General features: G+C 39.9%; 1 protein-coding gene across 2 annotated transcripts in view; it reads right to left on the reverse strand.

Moving 5' to 3' along the window:
- Nucleotides 1-22,950, reverse strand: part of LOC120936507 (rootletin-like) — a 167,164-nt gene that overhangs the window by 71,333 nt on the left and 72,881 nt on the right. For both annotated transcript variants that reach the window (XM_040348921.1, XM_040348920.1), the window contains exons 10-13: nt 17,118-17,193; nt 8,518-8,607; nt 5,017-5,202; nt 4,609-4,799 (exon numbers count right to left, since the gene is read on the reverse strand). In XM_040348921.1, the coding sequence (XP_040204855.1) occupies nt 4,609-4,799; nt 5,017-5,202; nt 8,518-8,607; nt 17,118-17,193 (543 nt within the window). The remainder of the gene's footprint in view (nt 1-4,608; nt 4,800-5,016; nt 5,203-8,517; nt 8,608-17,117; nt 17,194-22,950) is intronic.

Raw genomic sequence — 22,950 nt, forward strand, 5'->3', positions numbered from 1 at the left:
TTCTGCCGAGGAAACTGGTCGTGTGTACGGGGCCTTAGTCTAACTTATGCTGGAACATTACTAAATACAGTCTATATTTATGGTTCACAATCAATAAAAAGAAATCAGTAAAACACGTTATATATTATACTTTATATAGACAGCTAAACATATGTCCTTCCTTATTAAAAATAAACAGAGTCTCTGCCCCTCTTTCATCCATTTTTTTTGTGTTCCTATTGTCTTTGTGATTGAATGTACACTTTTTGAAGGGCTGTTTTCCTTGTTGTTCAGGGACCTATTACTACCAACCTATTGCATCATTCTGCTTACCAACTACAAGCGTACCTAGCTTCATAGAATACGTGTAAAAGCTATAGCACCTTATGACTGTAACATGCTATAATGGTTTATGCACTATTTTGAAATGTATTATGTTCTTTGTGTGAATAAAAAAACTTTACTGCAAAATAAATAAAATGTATAAAAAGAGATGTCTCTCAGCAACATGTACCATCAACCCAAGAAATGATTCTACATAAATTGTTGGTTATTCAAATGCCTGCTTTATCCACCAAAATTATGTATGGTGATAAGACGGTTCCATGAACTTCAGATCTGCCCATGAGTATCCAGCAGAATAAAAAGCTGCGTTTTCTCATAGGTCGCGGACATAGTGAAGATACTCAAATGGCAGAGATGAATAGAATAAAGGATTTGTTACTTAGAATATACCACTTTTTAGAGGTTTTAAAAAACTGTGGTGAGATAAACTTTCAACATAATATATGTTAGAAAAAACTGAGACTAAGGCAGCCAGCCAATGGGGTCTATTCAAACTCCAAGGGTAACTGTATAAAGATGCAGTCGTATGAATTCCTCCTGCCTATTTTTTTTTTTTTTGCCTAAACCCCTGAAAAAAAAAAACATTTACTTTAGCTTTGCAGGTCCTCTCTTACTGTGCCCATTAACACTTGAATGCTTCATCAGTTCCATGCGGTTGACGCCACCCATGGGGCTGCTTTAGCTGAATTTGTGTTAGTAAAAGACGATTTGCGCTTTTCTGTCTGTTACAGCATGATAAATGTGTTTACTCCATTACGAACGGTAGTTTTACCAGAATGAGCGCTCCCGTCTCATAACTTGCTTCTGAGCATGCATGGATTTTTTACGTTGTTAAAGCCCACACACGATCTTTTTTTACAACCCGAAAAACGACATAGTTTAAAACGTCGTTAAAAAATGTAGCATGTTCGAAAAAAAATTATGTCGTTTTTCAGAACCCGAAAAATTATCCTGTGTATGCGGCATTAGGCCTCGTTCACACTAAAGTTGGGGGGGGGGGGTGGTAAAACAGCATGATATAATAGAAGTCTATGGCTAAGCACAGCAAACCCACAGGAAATCTGCAGGTACACTGCACTGCACCCGCTTTGTGGTTAAACCGCAGTGCATCAGTGTGAAAGCAGCCCTATACTATTATACCCAATGTATTGATTCACACTCACATGAAGATCTCTTCTTTCCTGCTGCTGGCACCTCTCTGTAGACCACTAGCCAGGATAAGAGATGGAGTGCAGTTGGTATTAGTCCACATGGGACAGGAGCCAGCACTACAGAAGACGCATTAGCTTATGTGGCTCTTGCTCCCTGCTACAGCTCCAACTTTACAAGTAATCTCTCTACATTGCACTCTGGAATGGCAGGTCAGCAAGCCGAGATCTAGCAGTCACCTGTTCGGGATCTACTGGTAGATCGCAATCTACATGTTGCTGATCCCCGGTCTAATCAGACCTAGAGGGAACCCACCCTGGAAGGAAGTTAAGTATTTTGTTAGATACTGTTAGTTTAACCACCTCATACCCGCACGCTGTCAAATGACGGCGGGCGGAATCCCCTAATGTTCAGACAGGACGCCATATGACGTCCTGTCATTTAAAGCCGCTAGCGCACCCGTCGGTTTACTGGGAACACAATGCGCGTGCCCGGCGGCCGCGATGGCCGCCGGGCACCCGCGATTGCCCAGTAACTGAGCAGGACCGTGGATCTATGTGTGTAAACACAGAGATCCACGTCCTGTCAGGGAGAGGAGACTGATGCTGTGTCCCTTGTACATAGGGACACAGATCGGTCACCTCCCCCAGTCACCCCCCCTCCCCCCACAGTTAGAACACTGACTAGGCTACACATTTAACCCTCTCCCCGCCCCCTAGTGGTTAACCCCTTCCCTGCCAGTGACATTTATACAGTAATAAATGCATATTTATAGCACTGTTCACTGTATAAATGTGAATGTTCACAAAAATGTGTCAAAAGTGTCCGATGTGTCCGCTATAATGTCGCAGTCCCGAAAAAAAATCTCAGATCGCCGCCATTCCTAGTAAAAAAATAAATAAAAAATAAATCATCATTATGTCCCCTATTTTGTAGGCAATATAACTTTTGCGCAAACCAGTCAATATACGTATCGGCCTAAACTGAGATTTCTCTTATGTCTTGGATACATAGGTACCCATTGTTTATTTTTTTTTACCTCACTTCCTCTGTGGCAATGGAACAAATGGCAATAAAAAAGGGGTTAATATAGCGGGGAAGGTTGGCCAGTTTTTGCTGTATGTGTCAGTGGTAGGGATATTCTTCACGATAACTCTTTCCTAACCATGAATGGAATTGAGATGAATTTTCACTAACAGGGACATGGATAAACACAAAAAAAGGGTTCTAACCTTTAGGTATTCTATACATAATACAAAGGTTTTTCTGGTGTTCGGAACAGTTAAGAAGTCAGAAGACTTTCACGAACATCAGCAGGTTGATAAATAATTATAACAGGCATGCTCATGGAGTAGAGGAAGAAGGTTAAACTGATTGGGGAACTACACAGTGGAGTCTAGAAATGTATTATAATGTTCTGCATTATGTGCCCTATATTATCTGCTACCCAAAACGACATAATTAGCATACATCTTTAGGTTTAGGGATGTAAAAATATGTTTTTTTTTGTAATACTCAGGTAGTACAGTAACATGATAAACAGTCTTTTTATTGGGCCTGTGAACTTTAAAACAATGCAAAAAAACACTAATCTTTATTGTCTCAGTACGTTGCTACAGTGACTGTGTATTATCAGGTTCAAAGACCTGAAATGTAAAAGTCGAATATTGACATAAGCAATTGCTTCAGCTGTGACTGTAAATTAAATAATTCTTAAAAATGTATTTTTCTTACCTACCTTTAGAGAAAAGGGGTAAAGTCCAGCCTACTTAAGGCCAACCCAAGAAAAACTGCAAAACAAGGTCTTCCTACTGTGAAAAACGACTGCAGTATACAATATTCTAAGACATATGCCAATGACTCACTGCAGAGAGGATGAGGAGGTAGTGATCAGCATGTCATTGGAAAGCAATCTATAAGGGCCAGTTCACACCAGACGCAGTTCCGTACATTTTTGTGTGCTTTTTTCCTGCACTAAAAATGCATGCACAATGTTTTTCATGTATTCCAATGGCTCTAGTTGGCTCTAGTTCACACTATGCAGTCAGTGACCACTGAGTACAGGTGGAATGAGGAAAGTGCAGTGTAATGGCTCTGGTATGCCTGCTATAATGAACATCCCTGCTGCTCAACAGAGTGTGGAACGTGGTACAGGGATCCCAAAGATGAAAGCTGCAGGTGTCACTATGAGAGACAGATGGGCAGACCACTCTAAGGCCCGATTCACACCTATGCATTTTTTGTGCTTTTTGCATTTTGCAGATTTGCACTACAGAACGTGTTCCATAGGAAACCATGATAAATGGGCTGTAGTGCAAATCTGCAAAATTCAAAAAGCACAAAAAATGAATAGGTGTGAATCCAGCCTAATGTACCGACCTGTACGGGAGCCAGTAGGTGTTATTACCACTCCTATGCAGGGACCTCTGTGACAATCGCACAGCAGATGGATGGACGGCTCAGCGGAGAACGTGGGGGGCGATAAACCAGCCAATGGGGAGCCGGGTGAGCTCAGATGACGTCAGCGATGGCCGAATCAGTGGAGGGTGATAAACCAGCCAATGGGGAGCTGGGCGCGTTGGAGAGCAGTGAACCAGCCAATGGGAAACTAGGCGCACTGGTATGGCGTCAGCGATGGCGTTTGTGTAACCAAGGCGATGGAAATAAGTAGAGGAGATGGAAATGAGACTCAAACAGCAGTGGCAATCGTTTGGCTCGAACGGGGGGCCGTGACTGACATATTTTGCGTTGCTACGCTTTTTCAAAGTCCCCATTCTAATTGCTCTAGTTCACACTATGCACCGGAAACTGACAGGAAACTGACTGCATGGTGTGAACTAGAGACAACTAAAGCCATTGGAATACATGGAAAACACTGTGCATGCATTTTTAGTGCAGAAAAAATACACACAAAACTTACGGAACTGCGTCTGGTGTGAACTGGCCCTTAAAAAAAAACAATGTACTGATTTTTTACCACTCTCTGCACCTTTAGATATTCACACAGAGGATATATAGCATTTGGAAATCAGGATACATTAATTTTAAAATAATACATGGAGTATTATTGCAGTAAATTTTTTTAGCAAGATGAAAATGAGAAGCTTGCTGCTATGCACACCACTCCTAGTTTACCTGTTCAGGGAGTCCAGGCTGGCCTGACATCTCTGAGATTCTTGTTTCACTTTCTCCAGCAAGTTACTGATCTCATCCTTATCTCTCCTGAGCTCCAATCCTCGCCTCTCAGCCTCCTGTAGACTCTCCAGCAGTTGCTTCTTAGTGTCCTCCACTGACTGCCTCACCAGTGTCAGTTCAGACAGAAGCTCCTGCTCAAGAACAAGTACAGTAAGTACAGACAGGCTGATAGATTATGTACTGATTTATATAATGGAAGAAATTTGCTGGACAATACTATTATTTTGAATTATATTCATAAACTTTTCAAAAAACTGTTTATCAATAAAATTATAATGCCACTTTATGGATAATGATGATTGATAAAGTTGTACAATAAATATGAGATATAATGCCATACTATCTCACCTTCTCTCTTTCCTGGTGCCTGTGCAGTGTACTCTGAACCATTTTAGCAGCTGGATCTTGTCTATATGGGGAACGGCCACGACTGGGAGATCTCCTACTAGATGGAGAAGAAGCCCGTCTAAGTTCATCACCTCCGGCACTCACTGAACTGTCCATATCAGGGCAAAAACTATCTGCTTGACATATCTGGAATAACAAACAGCAGAATTGTCTATAGTGTAGACCCATAGATGTATCACCAGACAGTTGCCTACAGAATGGGTATTGTTTGCCACATCTGTATTATTTGCCACAGTGAAGAATACATTTTCAGATAAAGCAAAACAAACAAAATGAACCAGTTAGCACTTATCTTTTCTTGGTCTATGCTAAATTTATAAAAATTCAAACCTAACTGGTTGCAGTAGATTACATTAGAGATAATTGCTTCTTTTTTGCACCTTCCCATTAAGTAAAAATGTAAAATGATTTAATTTTGTAGTTCCACAGATCAAGCAAAGTTTTCGCAGTGACTGTTACCCACTTTCAGAGAAGACATTTTCAACTTTGTTTTAATGGTTTAATTGCATCCCCAATCATTGAGCGATGGGCAGTAAGGCTCTAAATTTCTGTCTGAAAACCAACGCCTCTCCATTTCTAGACATGGTCATTGTTTTCTGGACTGTGGATGCAGGTGTTTTGGAATTTGTCCTGTGTAATTAGTCTGTGTAGGTGGCCCTGCCCTTTAGAAGTCTTGTAGTATTATAATTGTCATTTAGGTTTAAGGCCCGTATACACAATCAGAAAATCATACAAAAAATACCGCTTTCGCAGTGCTCATAAGATAATCTGATCTTTAGTATGTAGACCAGATCATGATAGTTTATCCAAAGGGACAAACACGTAATTTTTTTTTTACGATACCAGATCGTATGATTTTCATTTAATCAGTACAGTTTTCATCAGAAAATATAATATATATATATATATATATATATATATATATACACACACACACAATACAATACAGTCCATCCCTTCTGAATTTGTATTCTGTCGTACAAGAATTTTTGTAACTTTAGTAACTGTTTGTATGGTGTTTTTTTGTTTGGTCTTTCCATGTCCTAGTCAAGTTATCTTTTTGAGTACTCATCGATTTTATGTACTATGCATATCTCCCTTTTGTTCTTGCTTAGGGCTCCTTGCCGCTTTGTTACTGGAACCTCTGTTGTACTTGGTATCTCCTAGTCATTTCTTGGACTTTATGGCTCCTCCTGGCATCCCGTATATAAAGTCTCTAGCAACCCTGTTGTATTTTATGTCTTTCAGCACTCCTTTACACCTGTCTCCATACACCATAAATCTGTACCATATTTGTGTCTAATGCCTTGTGGTCCCTTGTCTTGCCATGTTTAAACCTCCATTATTCTGAGTTTAGCCCTAGTAGTCTGGACTCTGTCATAGGACGATCAGCATTTTTTAATTTAGAGTGTTTACTCCCTCCCAAAAAACAGTAAACACACATTTTCTTCCAAGTTGCGATCATTTTATCTTTATAAACAGGTATGTGTCATGTAAATGATAATTTATGAATATACTGCATGCATGTTGGAAACACCTTAATAATAAATAAAGTTATTTTTCTTTTTAGGGAGAAGCGACTGCCACAAAACTTATAATGATGTTGAACTGGAACAGCATATTCTTTTTTTTTTCACATATTTTTTTAACAGTTAATTCCCTTTTGAAATGCTCTAAAGAATCTTTATAGGTTTATTATATTTAATGGCAAGACATTTAACAATTCACTACTTAATTTAATAAACAAATTACTTACATCGAAATTGATTTTTTTATACATGAGCCAAAAGGTTTATACAAGTACAACAGTAAAGCTCAAAAGAAGTGTAAAGCAGAAGTTACGTGTCAATAAAGTGCCAATGAAGTCACAGACCTTTGTATCCTTATATAGCCTATTCCCACGCATGTTAGGAATTGTGACAAATTGTTTATTTTTTTGGAAATGCTTAACAAAATCTTTCTCTCTCAATGAAATTGTCATTTCCAGAACTTCTCTCCAATACTCTGTGCTAGCAGAGCTGAGTAACAGCCACACCCTTTAATCACATCCTCACACAGTCTTGAAAGAGGTTTGTCAGACCAGAGCAGTGTGAATTATGCCTCGTACACACGACCGAGGAAATGGACGGGCGAAACACATAGTTTTCCTCGTCGGGTTCCTTGTTAGGCTGTCAAGGAACTCGACAAGGCAAGTTTCTCCATTCCCGTCGAGGAAAAAGAAGACATGCTCTTTTTTTGGCTCGACGGGATCCTCAACAGTTTCCTCGTCGAAAAATGTACACACGACCGGTTTCCTCAGCAAAAAAAAAAAAGCCCAGCAAGTTTCTTGCTGGTTTTTGCCGAGAAACTCGGTCGTGTGTACGAGGCCTTACTGAGAGCATTCCGTCTTTTCTGCTGGCTGACTGCATAGTCATATTTAGAAACGGCACAACTGCTGTAACAGTAAATTGGCGACTGTTAGTACAATATCTATATGGCTGAATATCTATTTCTGTGACTTATGTTGGGCTTTAGAAAAAATAAAAATAATTATGAGCGGAGAACAGGGAAGACCCTGGTGTAAATAAGAATCCAGAGGAGCATGGTCCAGATACAGGATGTATGATTTGAATTAAATGGTTCTTCTGATCACATTTAAAAAGTAGAAAAAAAAATTATACAGAAAAAAAAAAAAGGATTTTAGAGCATTTCTCCCTTACTGGCTCTATCATTAATTCGATTGAGATCACTCTGAAAGTCTGGAGTTATTGCAATGCATCTGAAGGGAATGAGCAAAATCGGAGCTCTCCAGGCTGCAACAGAGCGCCTCATTACTAGAAAAAGATAAGGCAATAAAGAGAGGATCTTTCCAATGGATGCTAACTTAAGGGTCATACACATCTGCCAAATATCGGGTGGCATCAGCCGGTTCAATAGAAACTAGCCGTCTTCTGGCCCATGTGTATGGCAACTGGTCCGACAGAAGCTGGCCGAATGTCTGGCTTCTGTCGAAGGGGCATGACTGAAAAAGGATCTTCCGATCGGTATATGATCAGCGATCTCAGCCAATAACCGAGAGCACTGACTGATGTGTTCTGGCGAGGGGGACATCCCCCTGTCAGAACAGAGTAGCTTGAACAAAAAAAAAACTGCTATTGTGCACTAGGCTTAGGTTTAAGGATGTTTTAGTTTTGTTAAGAAGGTGTTTAAGAGGAAATGCTCAACTGTGTGATAGAAGCAGATGAGGAAAATCAAGGTTTATTAAAGACATACAAATGGAAGAACCAATGTACTTCAGTCTTTATGCTGGTTCATTTAACAATAATAGCTCTAAATACATTGGGACACGCCTATAAATACAAATATGTTCACACCCAGGAGCAACAACATAGACAATAGGCTGTCCATTTGTAAGAAGCATATTAATAATAAGTAATGGCCAATTGGAATGAAGTTACACACCTGAGTTATGGTATTTAGTGCATGTTGCAGTGACTCGCTTTCTTCTCTGACACCTTCCAGCTCTTGCCAGGTGTTACAACCACTGCTCTCCTGTAAACATAAAGCATATATATATATTTATCTATATCTTGTAATTGAATAGGGATTTAGAATATGTGGTCCGCCTCAATTATTCAACACTGTTAAAGAAAAATTGTCATAAAAGAGATATGACAACTTTGCTTGTTTTCTGAGTTCCACCTCTTTTCAGCAAAAATTGCTTCAGAGCTGCTACAAAACAATTAGACTTGATATTCACCTGCAAATATGAAATAAACAAGACATATTCTACTTTTCTGAAAACTATTAAAATGTCTGTATTAGCTAAACTAGAGGCCTTAAAGTGGAATAAAAACCCTCCTATTGTTTTCAGCCAAGGAAGCTGCCATCTTGGCCTCTGTTTAATCTGCAACTGCCACGATGCTGCACATGTGATCAGTTATGAAACCAGCCATTGGATGGTTTGACAGTTTGGTTGAGAGCACAAGAAAATGTGACACCTAGCATTTCCGGCATGCCGGGAATGTTAACTGTTTTTTAAACTATCAAATAGATGGGTTTACTTCCGTTTAAGAAAATCAAAAATAAAAAAGCTACAAAAAAAACCCACTAAAAATTATTTCTAAATGAATGGTAAAAATATACAATATTTAGAAAAATTGTAATTTTTTAAATAAAAAATATAGACATTTTAAAAACGGACAGGATTGGCTCAGCAAGGCAAGAGGGACTTAAGCTTCCTTCTCATTCCTACCTAAGTATTTTTTTTCTTTAAACCCATCTTCATGCAAACACCACCCCAATGCCCTGGTGGTAATCTAACATTCTAAGCTGTCAAATACATGGCTGCTGCCATTAGGTGAGATTTATTTTTGGGCAAATCCACTGGCTCTGGCTAAGCATCATCATTTAACAGCAGCATGAGTGGGTATTTACAAAAACTGGTGCAGAATCTGGTGCAGCTGTGCATGGTAGCCAATCAACTTCTATCTTCAGCTTGTTCAATTAAAGACTTTGTAAACCTCAGAAAAAAAAACAACCTGCAAGACAAAAGGCATAATGAGCTAGTATAGCTTATTATGAAATACTTACCTTAGTGCCCTGCAGTGCCACCCGCACTCCGATCCCACGACTGACATCTTTTACCGGAGTTACTTCCGGGTTCGCTGGTTCTGGCGTTGTGATTGGCCACAGCCGCAATGACATCACTCCTAACATGACACGCGTACTGAAGAAATGGCATGAGTGGGCCGTGTCTTCAGTGCGCATGCGCCGATGACGTCGGTAGCAGCGCATATAGTAAACTGTGCAAGTTTACCTTTACAGGCTTACATGTAGGTACAAGTGGTGTAACAGGGTTTACAACCACTTTAAGCTTTGACAATAAAACCTGGATGCTAATTGGTTTCTATGAGTTGCACCAGATCTTTCACTCCTCAGTTTTAGTAAATCAACCATTGTGCAACAGCTGTGCCCTGGTGCTGACCACCACTGTCAGTACTATATTTCTGGCAGGATAAACAGGTATATTTTTGCACTTATCGAATATAATAAAACCCTTTATTGGTCTATTTAAATGACCAAAAGAGAGCAAATAAGAGAAGTTAATCATAAGGATTTCCATACACGTTAGATTCCTGATAGGCAGCTGCAGAGCTGCAAAAAAGCTTTGGTAAGAAGCAGAGTTTAGTTTCACTGTAATCTGCTTAACAAAGAAGCCTTGTGTCTGGAAATCTTGCTATGATTCCCCCTGTAATTTACCATCAAAGGTAAGAGTTACTTTTGATTCTCAAACCTACTTTTTAAACACAGGACAGAAACGCAGAATGCAAATAAATCGATTAATACATCACATTATATAGAGTCAAAAATGACTAAACCACTAATCTGGCTATGCGGACAGGCCTGGTAAAGTGTTATAAGTAATGCAGATATTGAAGCCAGGTAATGGCTGCTTGGATAGGTTTTAGAAAGAAAGCCAAGAGGAAGTCAAACAAAATTATGGAATTTAGGCTTGAAGGTGAAAAACGCCAGGAACAATTTTGAGCTTATGTTCAAACATGTATAAATATTTAAAATTATGTTTAAAATGTATAATTTCTTGTCGATATAATAATACACATGGCTGTTACTTTATTTATTTCAATGTCTGAGCTGAAGCTAAAAGGTGTTATGTATGTTGCCTGTACACAGGCTTGCGTCCAATAACACAAAATCTAAGTTTGCAGAGAAATCCCAGATCAAAATTCAGACTAATAGACAAGACAGATGGCAAATGTCATATACAAAAATCACATAAAAGACAAAAAAAAAAAGGAGTTATATGTTATATATCATCCAAACACTTTTAAAATCTTGGTGTTTCAACCTTTACAACATCTCCAAAATATGCCCCTTCCCAACCAATCATACCACAAAACTCCTAGTTCACACCCTTGTCATCTCTCGCCTCGACTACTGCAACTCCTTCCTTACAGGATTACCTTTACACAGGCCCCCTTCATTCCATCATGAATGCTGCTGCCAGGCTCATACACCTTACTAACCGCTCAGTGCCTGCTACCACTCTCTGTAAATACCTCCACTGGCTTCCACTCACCCAACAAATTAAATTCAAAATTCTAATAACAACTTACAAAGCCATCCACAACTCGGCCCCCAGCTACATCACAAACCTAGTCGCAAAAAAAACAGTCTACTCGTTCCTATTGTTCCTCCCCAGACCTCCTGCTCTCTAGTTCTCTAATCACCTCCTCCCATGTATGCCTCAAGGACTTTTCTAGAGCCTCTCCCTACCCAAATCTGTCCGACTATCTCCTACTCTGCTTGCTTTTAGACACTCTCTGAAAACACTCCTCTTCAGAGAAGCCTATCCGGCCCCCACCTAACAACTGTACTTTTACTTTCTCCATCAGATCATCCCCCACAGCTATTACCCTTTGTATCACTTGACCCACCCTCCTAGATAGTAAGGTCTAACGAGGAGGGCCCTCTGATTTCTCCTGTATTGAATTGTACTGTAACTGTACTGTCTGCCCTCGTGTTGCAAAGTGCTGCTTAAACTGTTGGCGCTATATAAATCCTGTATAATAATAATAATAATAATAATAATAATAATGTAAGACATCATTGGTAGTGGGTCCATGTAGTCACCTATTATGCATCAGTGATAATGTGTGTGTGTGTGTGTGTGTGGGGAGAGATCAGAATTTACTGAATCTCACTGATTCCCTCACTGACATTTTAGCCTTTCAAAATGTGTGCATTTTTACCCTCTTTATAAATACTTTTTTTTTTTTGACAGTAAAATAAATACTTTTTAAGTGTGAATTTTTACATGTCTTTTCCAGCTAGAGATGGTACTTCATGTACTAAAAGTCATGTATGATGCATAAATTGTGTGTTTTTCATACAGTTGCATTCATCACTATGGCAGATGTATTCAAAGCAAAGTTCAGCAAAATGCTGCTTGCGCACTGAACAAAAATGCAGAGATGTGACAAGTTCCAATAACTATAATGGCACAGACCTCATAGTGCATTTTGTGTGTACTTGGTTGTAAGTGGATGTAAACCCGATTAATGAAATTTGAGCTGGGCACATATATCTGCAGTGTTTTCTTATCTCTCTCTCTCCAAAGCACTAAGTCCCGTGGCTTTCTCCTGCTAGTTCTTCTGTTATCAGCATGATAACTTCTGACAAGTTCTATGACACCTGTGATAAAACTAGCCTGAAATTTCTGCCAGAAACCTAATTAACATGAGCTAGTAATCGAATCATTTACCCAGACTTGGTGACTCCGAGATATGACCTTTCAGGGTAGACTTGCCGTCTCCTCAATCACAACTTACAATACACATAAGTAAAAACACATCCCCTAATAGTTTGCTAGGAGACAAAGGTGTGTTAATAAGCACAATAAACTATTGGGTGAAAGACCCGTGCTTTCCAGATCTCATTAATCAGCATTCCTTTCACTGGCATCTGTCCACTGAGTCCCACCTGGCAGAGACCATCATGGCCTCCTTAATAATGTCCTTTTGCATTACATAACAGAATATCTTCCTAAATGCTTGTGGCTCCCTCAAATGCCATGGCCCATAGTCAGTAGGCAAGATGCTAGCATTCAGTCCCCTCCAAAGGCCCCTGTCCCTGGTGAGTCTATCACAGGTGATAATGCTGCTCTGAATGTAGGCACAGTACAGCAGCATAGTCATTACAGGAAGCTGGCACTCTTGGAAATTGGAACAATAATGTGAAGATGCTACTTCACACTGAAAGGTGGAAATAGAGCATGAACTGTGCATGTGCAACACACCAGGTAGTGGCGAAACAGATAATTGTTTAGCGTATTAACTCTTTCTGTGGACACCATTGAAAAACACTGCCACCATTGGCACCTAACGGTTCCAATAAAGGTAACAGCTTACGATGCTAGGCCTTCAGAGACTGGATCACATATTACAATGTACACGTCAACCCCATCAGAGAATATAGATGCAATCTTTAGTAATTAATCTCGAAAAAAGTTTCAAATAAATATTTAAAAATAATTTTTTATTTAATCTATAGTGTGTGTGTTATTGTGTCTTTATTTACATAATGCACTTCTCTAGTTTGAAATATACAGCCATTCCATTATTTTATGCACCTTTCATTCAATATTTCTATTCTTTCTCTCTTCCATGGATCTAATCTTCTCAAAAATGTTTTCTATTTTGAATTTTTGCACATTTTTGTCTATCTTAAGGGAGGGCAGTAACATTTTCTATCCTCATTAGGCGGTTTAGTTATACAATCAATGTATATTCACCTATGAATATTGGGAATTGATAAAGAAAAAACCTTAATACACACGACCGGTTTTCCAAGCAGGAAAACTGCCATGAGAGCTTTTGGCCGGGAATCCCGGCCGTGTGTTCTCTTTTTTCCTGCCGGGATTCCCAGCGTTTTTTAAGCCAGCAGTTTCCCTATGGGGAAAACCTGCAGTGAAGAATACACACAGATGGATTTCCCAACCAAAGCTCTCATGGCAGTTTTCCTGTTGGGATACCCGGCCGTGTGTAAGGGGAAAAAGCTACCAAGCAGGTTCTCGGTTTTCCCGGCAGACTTTTTACCGACGGGAAAACTGATGGTGTGTAAAAGGCAATAACTGTCCTTATCTTATCCACATCATTCTTTCTTATCTTTCCTTTTATTTATTTTTTACTCTTTTACTTGTTTAATACCTTTGGTATGGTATACCTTATGTTCTTAGCAATATGGTATATATACTATGTTCAGAAAAGACAAGTAATTTTTAAATAGGTTTGCAATTTTTAGATACTTTAAATCCAAGTTGGCATCTAACCCATCAGAGACCTTCTCCCTGGTTAGAACTAATTTCTCCTACAAAAATGGGTTCTTACCTATACCAACCCTAGATAGAATGGAATTCAGATCACAAAACATAAATCTGATGATATTTAAGTCTTACTAATATAATATTGTAGTTTTGATACATGTTGTGGATCCATATCCAATGTTATATTGTTATTGTTCTTTTTTTTATGTTTACTATGTATTACTTGGAGCATGAGCTCTTAAGTATCTGCGTATACTATATTCTTTGTTCTTACTTTCCAAATTTTAATAAAAATATCAAGAACAAAAAAGGGGCACATCTTCTTTATCCATTCTTTTTTTTATTAAACCACAGACTGTCAGAAGGCACTAATGTGTTAAATGTTTATTTGCAAAAAAAAAAAAAAAAAGAAAGAAAAAAAAAAGAAAAATTATATAAAATATATCAGTTTATAAATTTGTTACCACTAAGGAAAAAATAACATAAAACTGACCCTTTATGATTACCCTATGTACCACCTGGCGTTATACCTTAGGTTGCAACTTTATTATTATTATATTTATTTAAATCGTATCGCTTTAAGTGACTTTCAATTTAGGTTTCATACACTAGCACCCTTTTGGTAAAGCCATCATGTGGCTCACTCGGATTAGCCTGACTAATGGGTCACCCAGTCTGCCTTCACCTGGAATGAGATGTGGGCTCCGAGTGACCTAATCTCACACAGCAGAGCCCTGTTCACTCACTACTTCAGATTTATAGCCTTTTTATGAAGTGTCTGCAAGTGACCATGTTAACAGAAAATCCCTGGAGGGTAATGATGGAAAGTGTCAGTCAAAGAAAATAATCAAGAGTGTGTAAAAACCGGGTTCTCTAAATACTGTTTTCAAGAGCCCTTCGGGGAATTTTACTTGGAGTACAGCTCACAGTTCATGCTTCATGAGGTGACTGTGCAGCAACTCTATTTCATTACATAGATAAAATAATCTTTCTACAAGGGGTTTACAAAAACACCTGCAGGAGTTCCATGGGGGTGAAGTTTAATGTCATAGTGTAAAGTAAAAACACAAGATATTACCAGACACTGTACAATACATTTTCGCACGTATGTTTAAATAAAATTCCAACAAAAACTACAAAGATTCATTTTAATGTACCTATAGTCGTCTCACGCTTCTCCTTCAACTTTAAGGCCTCATTCACACGACCGAACATGTCTGCTGAAACTGGTCCGCAGACCAGTTTCAGCAGACAGATCCGACCGTGTGTACAGCCTAGCAGACAGGTTTCCAGCAGACAAAAGTTTTAAAGCAGGCTTTAAAACTTGTCGGCTGGAAACCCGTCCGTCCGACATGTCCGCTGGTTAGTACACCTAACCAGCAGACAGAAATCTCCCGCATGCGTCGAATGGATTCGACGCATGCGTGGAAGTATTTTACTTCCTGGTTTGCGGACGTGGCGGCGTCAACGTCACCGCCACGTCACCGCGATGTCTGTCCGCGGGGATTTCGGTTTGATGGTGTTTACAACCATCAGACCGAAATCTCCGAGCGGACATGTCCGATGAAAACGGTCCGCGGACCGTTTTCATCGGACATGTCCCCTCGCCTGTACGGGGCCTAAAGGGTTAGTGCATCTTTATCAAAAAACTGTCAATGCAGGTAAGGGATGCATATAGATAAAAACTAGTGATTGGAAATGCTTCTATTTTTTATTAACACCTTCCCGCCTAGCCTGTAGTCAAATGAGGGCTGGGTGGAAGCGCTGTTATCCTGGGTGGAAGTCATAAGACATCCTGCCCAGAACATGCCTTGCACATGCCCCACAGGCCGCGCTGCAGCACGATATGTACCTGCTGTGTCCACCGGACACAGCGGGTGAAAGATTTGTGTACCGGCCCACTGCCGATACCATGTGAGTAGATCACATGACATTTGTACACAATGGATGGCTTTCATTTATGCCATTCATTGTGTACCATTGTGTTGATCTCTGTGATTGATCACAATGATAATATGATACAGACAGGGCCATCACAGCCCATCTGTGGCCAATCACAACAATGAAATAATAGTTTTCATTAAAAAAAAATGGTTGCTTATAACAGTGAAATTCAGTAGTACAGTGTTACTATGGTAACACTATATTGCTATGGTCACAGTATATTAAAAACAAAAATATAAAAAAAACAAAAACAAAATGTAATAAAATAAATAAACAAGATTGAAAACAAATCACCAGTCAGTGTCCCTGATCACCACCACACCAGTTATAGGATGATGCTGTAATGCACTGGTGACAGTGTGAAAAAAAAAAGTTGAAAAAAACTATTATATTATATTTCTTCATTTTCCAAAATACTGTGACAAAAAAAATCCAAAAACTTGCCATGCCTCTTACTAAATATATTGGACTGTCTACTTTCCAAAAAGGGGTAAGTTGGGGGTTATTTGTACTGTCCTGGCATTTTTTGGGCCTCAAGAAATGAGATAGGCTGTCAGTACATGAGGATTGATCGATTTTCAGATATACTGTATATACCATAGTTAGTAGACTCTATAACTTTTATAAAGACTAAATAATATACACGGATTTGGGTTATTTTTACCAAGGAAATGTAGAAGTATACATTTTGGTCTAAATTTATTTGCAACATTTTATAACAAACATTTTTTTTCAAAATGTTCGGAATGTTTCATTTATTTCTCAAAAAATAAAACACCCAGTGGTGATAAAATACCACCAAAAGAAAGCTCTATTTGTTTTAAACAAATGATAAAACTTTCATATGGGTACAGTGTTGCATGACCACGCAATTGTCAAAGTACCGAAGTTTGGCGCCATTCCATGAGTGTGTGCAATTTTAAAGTGTGACATGTTAGGTATCTATTTACTCGGCGTAAAAAAATCATCTTTCACATTATATAAAAAAATTGGGCTAACTTTACTGTTTTGTTATTTTTTAATTCATGAAACCGTTTTTTTTCCCCAATAAAGGCGTTTGAAAAATGATTGCGCAAATACTGTGCAAGAAAAAAAGTTGCAATGACCACCATTTTATTCCCTAGGGTGTCTGCTAAAAAAAATATATAATGTTTGGGAGTTCTGATTATTTTTCTAGCAAAATAAATGTGATTTTTACATGAAGGAGAGAAGTACCAGAATAGGCCCGGTGGAGAAGTGGTTAAACAACATACTATTTTATCAGTTAACTCACCAGTTTTTGCTTCTCCTTCTCTAGCTTACTGTTATCCTCTTTTAGCTTGTCAACTTTAAGTGACAACTCTGTCAATCTGAGGGAAGAAATTTCAAAGTATTATAATCAGTCATGTAATAAACAATCTGAGATTACTATAAAACAAAGAATGGGGTTTAATTGTTTTATTTAACCTGGAAGCCGCAGCTAGCTGCTCACGCCAGTCAAAAACAGCAGCAAGAATCAGAAAATTCCTGTCACTGCCATTAGCACCATGGCCAAACGCACATGCAAATATAGCCTTACTTAAAGCGGGGGTTCACCCTATCGACAGGAAAAAAAATTTTTTTTTTCTTTTACCTTTAAATCAGGCACTGTAGCGCCGAATTTTTTCCCCCCATACTCACCTTGTAGTCGTCCATCGAAGATACCGGGGAATGGGCGTGCCTCTGGAGACGGAGGATGATTGACGGCCGGCTCTGGCGCGTCACGCTTCTCCGGAAATAGCCGAAATAGGCTTGGTCTTCACGACGCGTGCGCATAGCCTGTGCGCACGCGCCGTGAAGAGCCGAGACCTACTCCGGCTGTCTTCGGGGAGAGTGACGTGCCAGGGCCGGCCGTCAATCATCCTCCCTCTCCATAGGCACGCCCATTCCCCGCGGGAGCCGAAATCTACGATGGACGACTACGAGGTGAGTACGGGGTTAAAAAAATCGGGACAGGCATACTGTAGCTCGCGCTACAATGCCTGTCTCGATGGTAACATCATGTGGGTCAGGGTGAACTACCGCTTTAAGGCCCGTACACACCATTGGACTTTTTGACAACAAACCTCCGACAGACCTGTTTATGCAGACAATCTGACCGTGTGTATGCTTCATCGGACAAACTTTTTCGCTTTTTCATCGGACAAATGTTCGCTGTGAGAACAGACAAACATTCCGGCAACAAATGTCCGATGGAGCAAATCCGATCGTGTGTACACAAGTCCATCGGGCTAAAGTACAAATACGCATGCTCAGAACCAATGCAAAAGATCAGACAACAATAGCAGAAGTTGCCCAAAGGGTGGCGGTAAAGAGCAGAAAAAACATGTGATTTAGTGAAAGTTGGCTGAAAAAGTCCTGCCGTTTGTATGCATACCAAGTTCATGGACAACGCCCTTCAGAGCAAAAACATTAGGCAGCGCACAGTTGTGTTGTGCTCTCAAACCTTCAGGGTGACCGCAGCAGCTGCCTGTGTAGTGGACCTGGGGGGGAGGAGGGGGGGTGCAGAGGCAGTGAAGGGTTGAGAAGCTTTTAGCACATTCCCGAGACAGTACATCTGGATGGGGCTGCTAGTGTTAAATGTGTGACAGGTAGGGGGAGGGGCAGCCTGGCACACCACATCCACCCACCGCATCCATCCATCCATCCACCCTATCCATCTTCCAACCCCATCCATCCACCCCATCCATCCTCCAAACCCATCCGTCCATCCATCCCACCCAATCCATCCACCCGCCCACCCATCCATTCATCCACCCACCCACCCACCTATCCATTCATCCACTCACCCATCCACTTATTTATCCATCCACCGACCCACCCATCCATCCATCTACCCCATCATCCATCCATCTACCCACCCACCTATCCATCCCATTTATCCACCTCATAATCCACCCACCCAATCATTCCTGCTATTTGCATGAGTGGGAGAGGGATGGGTAAATGAGTTTCAGCACACAGCCTGGGATTAACACCCTCAGCTGTGTATGTTTCCCTAGGAGATTGTGCAGGGAAGGGGTCTCCCTTCCCTCTACTGAGGTCTCAGATTACACTCAGCTCTCCTCTCTGAGCTTGTGCAGAGTGTGACATCAGATCCCCTCCCCCTGCCTCTGGAAGTTCGGTGATTCTGTGTAAATTCTAGACAATAAACGAATGTAGAGAAGAGATGACTGCTAATAAACAATTACAACATACTGCTGTAAATAATAGCTTTTATTTCATCTTTGTGTATTACCTGAAGCTAGTCACTGCACTGAGAAAGTGTGTTTACAATCACTTTAAAGAAGAACAGCACTTTTTGGACCCAACCCGAGATAACAATTAACCTTCTGAGTGGCCAATATTGCCTAAGGGCAATATAAAAAAAGGTCCTGTTTTTGTTCCCTGTCATACCCCAGCAGGTTTAAGACAGAAAATGTAGGCCCTATGTCACAACTGATGCTTCCTTAATCTACCTACTAAATATTGGTAAGGTGTTGGAAGGTGACATCATCCCAATATAAAGTCATATCTAGAAAACTCTCTTTACAATTGCAATTTTCTCAGCCTTTGCCTATATAGTCGAAGAAGGTTTTCTAGATATGACCTTAATCGACCTAATGCAATGTCATGAAGATGAAAGTTACATATGTGGGCACAGACACAAATGTTTTCAGGGTGTCAGGTCTTGAAAAGCTAATTTCGCTCTCTCAAGCCTCGTACACACACGACCGAGGAACTCGACGGGCGAAATACATCGTTTTCCTCATCGAGTTCCTTGTTAGGCTGTCGAGAAACTCGACAAGCCAATTTTCTCCATTCCCGTCAAGGAGATAGAGAACATGTTCTCTTTTTGGCTCGTCGAGTTTCTCGACAGTTTCCTCGACGAAAATGTACACACGACCGGTTTCCTCGGCAAAAAAATATCTCCCAGCAAGTTTCTTGCTGGTTTTTGCCGAGAAACTCGGTCGTGTGTATGAGGCTTCACTTTACATTAAAGTAGGTAAAATAATTAACAGATTGCATTTAGTGATTTTAGCAGCTCCTCTTTTGACAACAATATCCTACTTTTCCATGGGACTAGATTTCTCTTTTAACTACAGACATCAAATGCCCTACATATTGTGTATAATAGGTTCAACTATTGATCATGAAAATAGACACTACTTCTTTCCCTGGACACAGCAACATCACTGAGAAACAATGCAATGTTCATATAAAAAACCGCTGAGACAGCAGTTCCAGGAGCACAAGAGGCTTTAACCTCCAAATGATTTGGCTTTAAGTGCAAGAATGAGAAGGAGAATCTGACAGAAGAAACACATTAAGGATCCTAAGAGATTATTCATATTCTGTACGCATAATTAACATGTTTATGTTAACTATGACCAATAAAGCACCTAAGACAGTATTAACCTCCTCCGGCTAAAGTGTCTACATCGACTTTGTAAACAGATGATTGGGTGACGTACAGGCTACAGTTCAAGGTAATGAATCACACACACACAGAACACCATCTCTTGGATTGCGGGTGTTGTCTACAAATATCAGACAAAGGAATCTATTTATTCCGATCATAAGAAACGTATCAAGCCTTCCTGTTTCTTTCTGTTTGCGTTTTCAGCCTCTCAAGAAGGTCATAAGGTTATTGCCAATCCGGCTACTTATACAGGATAATACTTCCGATCCTGAATAACTGTTTCCAGCTTACAGCATCAGAAGTATTGGCTCAACCACGCCATCAGCACTTCCCATAGCAGTTACTGTAATATTTATCTAAACTTCTTACAGGTGCTACAAGTGTCAGGAACAGGAAAAACAAATCTTGACAGACTTAGAACTATATGTAAACACAATTTATTTTTTCACTTGTGTTAAAGCTGAACTCCAGGCACAAAAACTTGAATTTCCAAATATTTCAATAATTAAAAAAAAAATTAACTTCACTTTTTTGTGCACCAAATGCCTTCACAAACTTTATTAGGGACCTAGCAGGCCTACCCACTACAGGCTGCCTGCAGAGAACTACAGGAGGGGGCGGAGACAAGACCAGTCACCCTACACAAGGAGAGAGAGCACCAGTGACCGGTCTTTATTACAGGAAGCTCCTTCACAGAGGCAAAGTTCCAGACTAGATTACTGGACAAAGCTGGAATAAATACAGTAAGCCCACCATAATGCAAGTTAAATATATATACATTTGGATAATATTTGCGTATTCTGGAGTTCAGCTTTAAATACAGAAATATTGATGTAATTTTACACCCCTTAACATAAAAGGGTAAGATCCTTTAATGATAGTATTGGTTGTTTTGCTCAGCAACAGCAATAAGTGAGTAGTTTAGTAAACTTACAGAAAGCGTGATTTTAGATCATTTGTAAAGAAATAAATACAACATACTTTATATAATTATGTAAAAAAAAAAAGACTATTAATCACTTATATTAGGGGGGGGGGGGGGATACATCGGAAAGGCAAGAGGATTCATCTTTCAGATGTGAGGAATATGGCTGGTTGTTATGGCTGTGGTTACTCTTCCAGCTGTCTTTGCTTAAGTTTGTGCAAATGACAGTCAGAGTTTATTAATATCTACAACTATGTAACTACATGTTACATGCATCTAGCCATGAGGGGTATTATGCTAAATAGACATGTGCATTTGTTTTTTGCGTCCGAATGCATTTTCGTCAAATTTCGGGTATTTGCATAATCGTTTTAACAAACTAAAATGAATGCGCAGAATCTGATATACGAAAGATCCAACATAAAAAATGCTTTATTTTTGTTTTTGTTGCTACAACAGTTGGATATAGATAGGAGATTCGACATGATGCTGACAATAGCAATCTGTGTCCATCGAAACTGTGGTGGAATGTGCCTAACCTTAACTCTATTAGTCCAAGATTATTCTACATAGAGAGGAAAGATTCGACATAGAGAGAAAAGATTTGAAATTATAGAGACAGTGTTGGAGTAGACCATTCGACATGAACGGCGAAGTTTCGATGAAGCAGCGAAAAACATACAAACGTCTAATTTGCCATTGAAGGCTTATGGTGTCTGTCGAAAGTTCTAAGAAGATTCGACAAGCAGCTAAACTGGATGACGCCGCAATCGTACATTTCCGGTCAAATGCTCGACCCATAGGCTATAGAAGAATTTGAATGTTGGTTTACTAGTAATAATAATTTATAAATATAATTATTACTAGTCATACAACATTAGAATTCTTCTATAGCTTGTAGGCGGAACATTCAACCGGAAATCTACGATTGTGGCATCGTACAGTTTAGCTGCTCTGTCGAATCTTCTTAGAACATTCGACAGACACCATGAGCCTTCAATGACAGATTCAACCTAAATTCATTCGGATTTTCGGACGAATGCATTTTTTTAACAAAACAAAATAAATAAAAACATGTGTCTAATGCTAAATAACACATTGCATGGCACTTGCGTGGGATAACAAACTCTGGGAATTAATAAAGCATGTCATAGACACTATTTAGAATCCCCTTGTGCCTCCATGCAGAAAATGTTTGTGCGGGTGACAGACTCATGTACCCGTTTTCAACAGTTTACTTGAATTTGGGGCAAGCACTGCAAGAGGAGGTGCAATGAAACAGGAGTGTCTATACAGCTGAGCTCCCTCTCCAGCCACTGCAGCTGTTACACAGACAAAGCTTGATGGCAATGAGAAAGAAGTTCCTCATCAGGTCAGCACCCCTTGTGACTGACAGAAGGAAGTGGGCGGATTTCATAGCCAGTAGACAGCCTGCTATTGGCTATGAGTAACCTGCCCACTGTCTACTGCCAATGGCCAAGACAGAATGGATCTGATTGAGAACTACTTCCTCAGCCTCCGCATCAGACTCTGCTCACTGTGAGGATCACTGGTTGCTAGGAGCCTGTCAACTGTGAAGCCAACATAATCTTTGACAACCAGTGACAGGTGGGAAGGGGAGAGCGGTGATGGCAAACATGCTGCTCTGCTACAGAGTGTACACACAGTGGTGTAGTGATTAGCACTTTCACCTAGCAGCAAAAGTGCTGCTGGTTCGAATCCCGACCACGACAACATCTGCCTGCAGTTTACATGTTCTCC

The sequence above is a fragment of the Rana temporaria genome, chromosome 4 (assembly GCF_905171775.1).
Source record: "Rana temporaria chromosome 4, aRanTem1.1, whole genome shotgun sequence".
NCBI classification, from domain to species: domain Eukaryota; kingdom Metazoa; phylum Chordata; class Amphibia; order Anura; family Ranidae; genus Rana; species Rana temporaria.